The sequence below is a fragment of the Gossypium arboreum genome, chromosome 10 (assembly GCF_025698485.1).
Source record: "Gossypium arboreum isolate Shixiya-1 chromosome 10, ASM2569848v2, whole genome shotgun sequence".
Classification (NCBI taxonomy): domain Eukaryota; kingdom Viridiplantae; phylum Streptophyta; class Magnoliopsida; order Malvales; family Malvaceae; genus Gossypium; species Gossypium arboreum.
The window spans coordinates 43,956,115-43,964,039 of NC_069079.1; the positions used below are offsets into that span (position 1 = coordinate 43,956,115).

The window sequence follows — 7,925 nt, forward strand, 5'->3', positions numbered from 1 at the left end:
ACCCAATCCAATGAAACCCAGGAAGGCCCAAATAGCCAACAGAACACGGAAAGCCCTAGGGTTTTAGAAACCCTAGGCGTCGCAAATGGAAGGCTCTAGAAGCTAAATCAATACGTCGTTCCATCTACCCCTATCGACGCCGTGATTTCCGGCCTCAATTCCGGCCGTAGTTGAAGCCGAATGAATGCAGATCAGCGCCAGCACCATCGCCATCAGGACCTAATCATCCTGGCTCACTGATTTCCTCGCGAGACATCTGCAAAATGAAAAAACAACAGCAGAAAACAGGGGCAAAATATGGAAAGAAATCAAAAGATTTCTTTCCCAGATTGTAAATCACATACAAAGGGTTATAAAAACCCATCATTTTCTAATTTGTAACACATGATTTTCCAAAGAGATAAATATACAAACAGATTCAACGGAGCACAATATTACCAACTTACAATACCAGTAGCCAATCGAGTACAAAGGTGAATATTTTTAATATATATTACAAATAGTAAAAAAGGAAAAGGGATTACCTGACTTTCGCTGAAAAGGGAGAAGGTTTTGACCCTCCGACCACCGTGCGTGGTGGCGCGTGAGCGCGTGAGAAAACCCCTGGACGAAGGTTCAACAGCACCGGGATCAGCCCTCGAATCCTCTTTCAGAGAATTTCGTTTATTTTTTTTTAAAATCGAATGTTAAAATGATTTTTAGGCTAAGATTTGGCTTATATAGCCCCTGTAATACGACGTCATTTGGCTTAATTCAATAAGCATTTAAACGACGTCGTTTCAAACAGAAGATCCGCGCGTTGACCCGATTACCCGGGGAGGATCCGCTCGTTTTTGGAGAATGGGAAAATTGCCAAATTGATCCTTCCGTTTTTTTAAATTTTTTCAATTACATTTTATTTTTATTTTAATTTGGCCTTAATCTTTTATATTTGTTTTAATTTAATCCAAACAGCCTTTAAAATTCATTCTGGAAACGGTGCCGTTTTGGGGATTAGGGTTTAATTACCCAATGAGTCCCTCTATTCTAGCTTGTGTTTTAATTAAGTCCAAATGTTTTTATTATTTTACAATTAACCTCGAATTTTCAATTAAATTCAATTTTTATTTTAATATTAAAATAGTATATATTATTTTATTATCCAATATATTGTTATTTTTTAAAAAAAGGATTTGTTTATCATATATTTTTGTATTTGCATTTTACTATATGTTATATGTATTTTCATTATATATATATTATTTATTTTACTATATTTTATCTATTATATTATTATATATTTTAATTTTTATCATATATTTTTATATATATATATATTATTTATATCTATATTATATGTTTTAGTACATATTATTTTTATATATTATATATTATATATTATATTATTCATATTATTATATATTTATTTATAAAGTTAGTAAATACTATGTATTTTCTATATGTATCAATTATTTTACTATATTTTTATATGAAATACCTATTAGATTATTATTATTTTATACATTCTTCTTATATTATATTATATATTTTATTACATATATTTTATTACTATATGATTTATATTATTACATATTTTTATTTGTAAATTATATTATATTTTACTATATTTCCTTACTACCTTTATTTTATCCTAAAGCACACATTATTACTTATTAATTATATACATTTTTTTAAAGAATAACAACATCTAGTACACTATTTTTATTATATACTAAGTTATTATACATTATAATATAATTTGTATATGTATTTTTTTTAAAAATAAGGGGATTTTTTATTTGTTCTCACATCGTTTAATATATTTCTAAAATACCTTATTTTTATATTTCATACACTAAATTCGTTTATTTATTTTAGATTCTCCTTTATTTTGATATTGTACAATGGGTTAAATTCCATATATCATTTTATTCTTTTTTTTACATAAAATGAGTTAATTATTATAATTTAGATATTTATTTGCATAAAATATAGTTATGTATGCATTATACAATTTATATTATTGAATTCATTATATTCTATGTTGTATTGTGTATGTAATGATACTATTTATGATCATGCATGAAATAATAGCATATTAGGTAATTTAGATCCTTGTTCGTCACCTTTATTATATTTGCATGAAATAATAAAGCATATATATATTGTATTTAATTTCTTAATATGTGAAACATATCATTACTTTTAAAACCAAAAGTCATTAAAAATGAACTTTTAGAAAATGAACGAGGCAATGTTTTGGATGTTTAGAAATTTGAGAAATAGTGCCCTAACATGCTGGGTTGCAATTTCTTGTTTATCTAAATATCTAAAATATTCTTTTTAAACAGGTTTTATAAATCATGAGATGATTTTAGCTACGAAAGTTTAAAGGCATCGTGTCTAATTATGCTGGATGTGATATTTATTATTCCTTCAAAGCGAATGAATCTCGATTCTCTTAATTTGAATTATTACGAAAATAAGGAAACCTTATTTTTTAAATATTCTCAAAATTCTGGCATTGAGAAAAAAATTATCCAATTTGGTACCAATTTTGGGCGTTAGGAGGGTGCTAATCCTTCATCGAACGTTACCGACTCCCGAACCTGTTTTCTCACAATTTCATAGACCAAAACATTTTATATAGTGATCCAATCATACTTTAAAATATTGGTGGCGACTCCGGTTTTTCTTTTTCCAAAAGTCGATCCCCGTTTTTAAAACACCCCTTTTAAAAAATGGTTTCGACAACTTGGCGACTCCACTGGGGACGAGAGAGTCAAGCCAAGAAATTGAGTATTTTTGTCTTAATGTCAGAAGTTTGGAACACTTAAATCTTTTTACATGTGTTTGCCGCATATGTTTGTTACTTTATTGCTATACATTGCATTTGCACGACCGTTGTGGTCATACCCTTAAGTGGGAGTGAGAAGCTACGCTTTCGTAAGGTTTTCACCTTCGTACGAACTAGTGAATTGCTTCCGGGATACTCTACCTATGTCTTCGTGAGATTTTCATCTCCGCACGGCCATAGGGAAATGTGTCCCCCTGAACTGAACTTGGTCTATATGAGCCTATAGTGGGTGAGGACTGAGGAATTTGCTGGTTCAGGTACCTTTGCTTTAGAACTAAAACTCATATAGTGAACTTTTAAGTGCTTATCTTAGGAATAATAGTGATAACCTTTAGAAATTGCCCTTATAAGGATTTGTTTATCATTTTCCTATATATATGATACTGACTTACTGTTTTTATTTTGTTGTCATTGCATGTCATTCCGCATTTAAAGGTGTCGATTCAGGGCTCGATTTCTAGATTAGAAAGTTTTGTAATGAGGAACGAATACCTTAATAAAGTGGAGGACAATGCTTTTGTCTGTACTTGGTCAGAGAAAACCCAGTTAGAGAAAGGAGATAGTGTCACCGAGGGGTATACGTCAGAGTTACGGGACTTTACTCGTGTTAATTCGATGTAGAATGAGTTACAGGAGCTGAGAAACATTTGGGCCCAGTGGGATGATGATGTTAGGCAACTTTTCTATCAGAGTTATGGAGACCTTCCATATTTGCTAGATGTCAAGGTAGATAGACACTTGTTTCGAGCTATGGTACAGTTCTGGAATCCTGCTTATAGTTGTTTTACATTTGGTGATGTTGATTTTGTACCTACTTTAGAGGAGTATACGACTTTATTGCGCTGTTCAAGAATTCATGGTTACAAGGCTTATGTTAGGCCTGCTAGCCTTCCAACTTTTGCGAAGAAATTGGTGATGATTACTGGGATGAGCGAGCAGTGGTCTGTAGCTCGTGTGCAGCAAAAGGGTGATAGTAAGTGCATTCTATGGGCCGTTTTGAGGGATTTGATATCGACGCATCCAGATGTGAAGAAAAAGGTCAACATCCTGGCTTTGAGCATTTACGGTATGGTGGTCTTCCCGAAGGCGTTGGGGCACATAGATGAGTCGGTTGCAGATCTGTTTGATCGACTTAGTAAACAGAACATGCCTATGCCCGCGATCCTAGCTGAGATGATGAGATCCTTGAGCGCATGTCGAAAAGCTGGTGAAGGAAGATTAATTGGATGTGCATAGTTGTTGTTGGTTTGGTTTTATAGTCACTTCTGGAGGCTCGATAGGGTTCCTCGCCTAGTTTTCTTTGAGGGTTATTCTCCCTTAAAGGAAGCAGTGGACATACCTAGGGAGAGATGACATTTCGGAGGAGAGATGGTTAGACATTCTTCAGAATCTTCGAGAGGAAGATATTATGTGGAAGGCTCCTTGGTTGGTTCCTAATGAAGTCCTTTACCGATGAGGCAGTTTTGATTGGGTCCCTTTGCCAAGAATTTGGGGAGTTGTTGGATATACACCGTTGCTTGTTTTAAGGCAATATCGAGCGAGGCAGTTCATACCGGCTACACAGGGTCTAGCTCAGAGTGATTTCTCTTACAAAGGAATCACTATAAGAAGAGGATGCGAGAGATCTCTGAGGCTTGGAAGAAGCCTTTCTGTATGAAGATCTTGACTGAAGGCTCGACATCAACCCTCGAGTATAAGGGCTGGTTTAATAGGAGATTCAACGATAATATCCCTAGGCCAATTTTGGGAGAGGCTCGATCATTAGAGGAGAACTTGCGAGTGATCCCATCGGAGTTGGAGGTTATGAAGCAAGAGTTCGAGAGAAAGAATTCAGAGCTAGAAAAGAGAATTGAGAAGCTCGAAGAGGAGAAAATGTGCTTAAGTCTCGATGTTGCCGTTCAAAAGATGGAAGTCAAGAAGATGAAAAAGGAAAAGAGAAAGGTCGAGGAAGATCGAGATGACCTAAAGACACATTATAAGAAAGCTCAAATGACACTGAAAAGGGTCGGACTAGGGAGATCTTTAGAGCAATGGCAACAAGAGATTCAAGAAGAAAGAGCCAAGGTCGAGTGTTGGGACAAAAAGTTCCAAGAAATGCAGTCTCGTAATCAGGCCCTAGAAAAGAAAAATCAAGGGTTAAAAGTTAAGGTGTCAGAGCTTGGACGATCCCTTCATCATTACCGAAGTCGTAACTCTGCAATTGAGTTAAAGGCAAGCTTGGACAAGATTAAGAATATGAAGCATAACATTGGAGAGTTAGAAGCAGCACTACAGGGCTGTGAGTCACGGATTGAGCAGCTCGAGACAAGAGAAGAACAGTGGAAGGGAGAACTTCACCATCTTCAGAGTCAAGTAGGAGATAGAGATCACATCATGGGAGAGGCCTTAATTCAGATTCGAGAGGTCGCTGAACACTTGCAGGAGTTGGCAACACAAGCTAGAACGCTGAGTATGATGTATGAGTCATCGTCTGACAAAGGACGAGAGTTAGCATTGTTATTAGATAGGGTTAAGACTCTAGGCCTACGGGTAAAAGTGTATTTGTAATTCGTTTTATAAAAAGATTTTTGTTCCTTAAATAACGTTTTCTAAAATGAAACTGAGTCAAAATCGACATCTTTTTGCATTCATGCATTTGCATTTCATTACATCATATACATTCAAGTTTATAGAAAGACTCTAATTAGTTAAAATTATAAAGGGAGAAAGAGAGTAAGAAAAAGGAAATCTGGAAGCAATACATCCTTACGGTACATGCGCTAAGTCGAAGAATATGGATCAAAGATTTGAGCAGCTACAGAAGGACATGCAAGACCAATTGCAAGAGCAATTGGCAAAAATGCAAAACGATATGAGGGAGCATATGCTAGAAGCTCAGAAGAACATGATGGCTGAGATGACTCAACTACTGAGGGCCACTAATAAGGGAAAGGCTCCCATGGCAATTTCTGGAGAAGAGAATGAGGATCCTCCTCCTGGTTTCACTCCACCTCACATACGAACTCAACCTGAGGCATATCCTCGTGGGCCGTCTATCACAGTAAGGCCTCAACAGGGTCAAGTTGATACTGGGATCTCTATAAATTTCCCAACTGGCTCGGGATTCAATTTAGGCGATAACTCTACCAATCCTCTCATTCCTAATTTAGATATAGCTGAAAAGGAAGATTTGAGAGCCGAGGTTGCAAAACAGTTGGAAGAACATTGCCGATGGCTGGAGGAGAAATTTAAGGCTTTAGAAAGTGCTGAAGGGCATCAGGGAGTTGATGCCAAAGATCTATGCTTTGTCCCAGATTTGGTTCTTCCTCACAAATTTAAGATGCCAGAGTTTGAAAAATACAACGGGACTACTTGCCCAGTGGCTCATGTTACGATGTTCTGTAGAAGAATGACCGGGCACGTAAACAATGATCAGCTGTTGATCCATTATTTCCAAGATAGTTTAGTAGGAGCGGCAGCCCGGTGGTACAATCAGTTGAGCCGGGCTAGAATAAGTTCAGGGAAAGATCTTGCAAAAGCCTTCATGCAGCAGTACAATCATGTGACTGACATGACCCCTGATAGGATCACCCTGCAAAACATGGAAAAGAAGCCTAATGAAAATTTTAGGCAATACGCACAGAGATGGAGAGAGGTGGCAATACAGGTTCAACCACCACTATTGGAGAAAGAAACCACCATGTTGTTCATCAACATTTTGAAGGCTCCATTCATTACTCACATGATTAGAAGCACTACCAAAAGTTTTGCAGACATAGTCAAGGCAAGAGAAATGATTGAGAATGCCATAAAGGGTAGAAAAATTGAGGGGGAAGTAGCCAAAAGATCGGCCTCAAGAAGAAAAGACAATGAGGTGAACAACACAAGTAGCTTCAATTCGAAGGCAATCACAGTTAGTCAGCCCAAAGTGGCTACGGGTGGGCAGCAAAGTGCTCAAAGACAGGAATCAGGATCAAGACAGAATTCAGAGAGGATACAATTCATGCCTATCCCTGTGACATATCGTGAGCTTTATCAAAGCTTATACGATGCACACGCCATTACTCCATTTCACTTGAAAATACGAATATCATGCGGGAATACCGGGGCATTCAATTGAAAATTGCACTGGATTCAAGAAGGCTGTGGAGAGGCTTATTAAGATGGGGGTTGTGAGATTCTTTAGTACCCCTAGTGCTGAAAATCCATTACCAGATCATGGAAATCAATGAGTGAATGCCATAGATGAAACTAGGGAAGGAATAATCAAGGAAAATGTTGTTGAGGTGAGAATGCTTTTGAGGGTAATTTGGAAAGAGATGGTGAAGAGAAGGATGATAACCTCTGAGAAAGAAAGAAAAGAAATGAGGAACTACTGTGAGTTCCATGGAAAAGAGGGTCATGAGACCCAGAATTGTGAAGAATTCAAAGCCTTGGTGCAAGGCTTCATCGATAATAAAGAGCTGCAAGTTTTTGAAGGTAGCTCTTATAAAAGAGAAATAAATGCGTTGGAAGATAAACAACGAGAAATCAGCCGGCCAAGAATTATTATTTCCTTGCCAGGGAGTAATGAAGTGGAAGCGCAAACTAGGCCCAAGGTCGTAATACATAAACCTGTATCCTTTCCTTATAAGGATAATAAAAGGGTACCATGGAGTTATAATTGCCATGTGTCATTACCGGAGAAAGAAGATGTAGCCAGTGCCTCCAAGGATGTACAAATTGAGGGTTCCCATACACGAAGTGGGAGGCGGTATGATACGGTAGGCATCAGAGAGGAGTCCACAAAAACAAGGAATACTAGTGTGGAGAAGGAAAAAGAAGTTGAAATGCCCGTCAAGGAGCCGGTAAAGGAGGAGAAGGCTAAGGAATTTCTGAAGTTCCTTAAGCATAGCGAGTATAGTGTAGTCGAGTAGTTGTGCAAGCAGCCGGCTCACATATCAGTATTAGCTCTACTTCTGAGTTCTGAGGCGCATAGGGAAGCATTAATGAAGGTGCTTAACGAGACATATGTCACCCATGACATATTCGTTAACAAGCTGGACCGATTGATGAATAATATTAGCACGGACAATTTCATCTACTTCAATGATGATGAAATACCACCTGG

General features: G+C 37.0%; 1 protein-coding gene across 1 annotated transcript; it reads left to right on the top strand.

Moving 5' to 3' along the window:
• The first annotated feature begins 5,609 nt into the window (after positions 1-5,609).
• LOC108488278 (uncharacterized) lies at positions 5,610-6,935 on the top strand. Its single transcript, XM_017792567.1, has 2 exons — positions 5,610-6,377; positions 6,459-6,935. Exons 1-2 carry the CDS (start codon positions 5,610-5,612, stop codon positions 6,933-6,935), a joined length of 1,245 nt encoding a protein of 414 aa, XP_017648056.1.
• Positions 6,936-7,925: the final 990 nt, after the last annotated feature.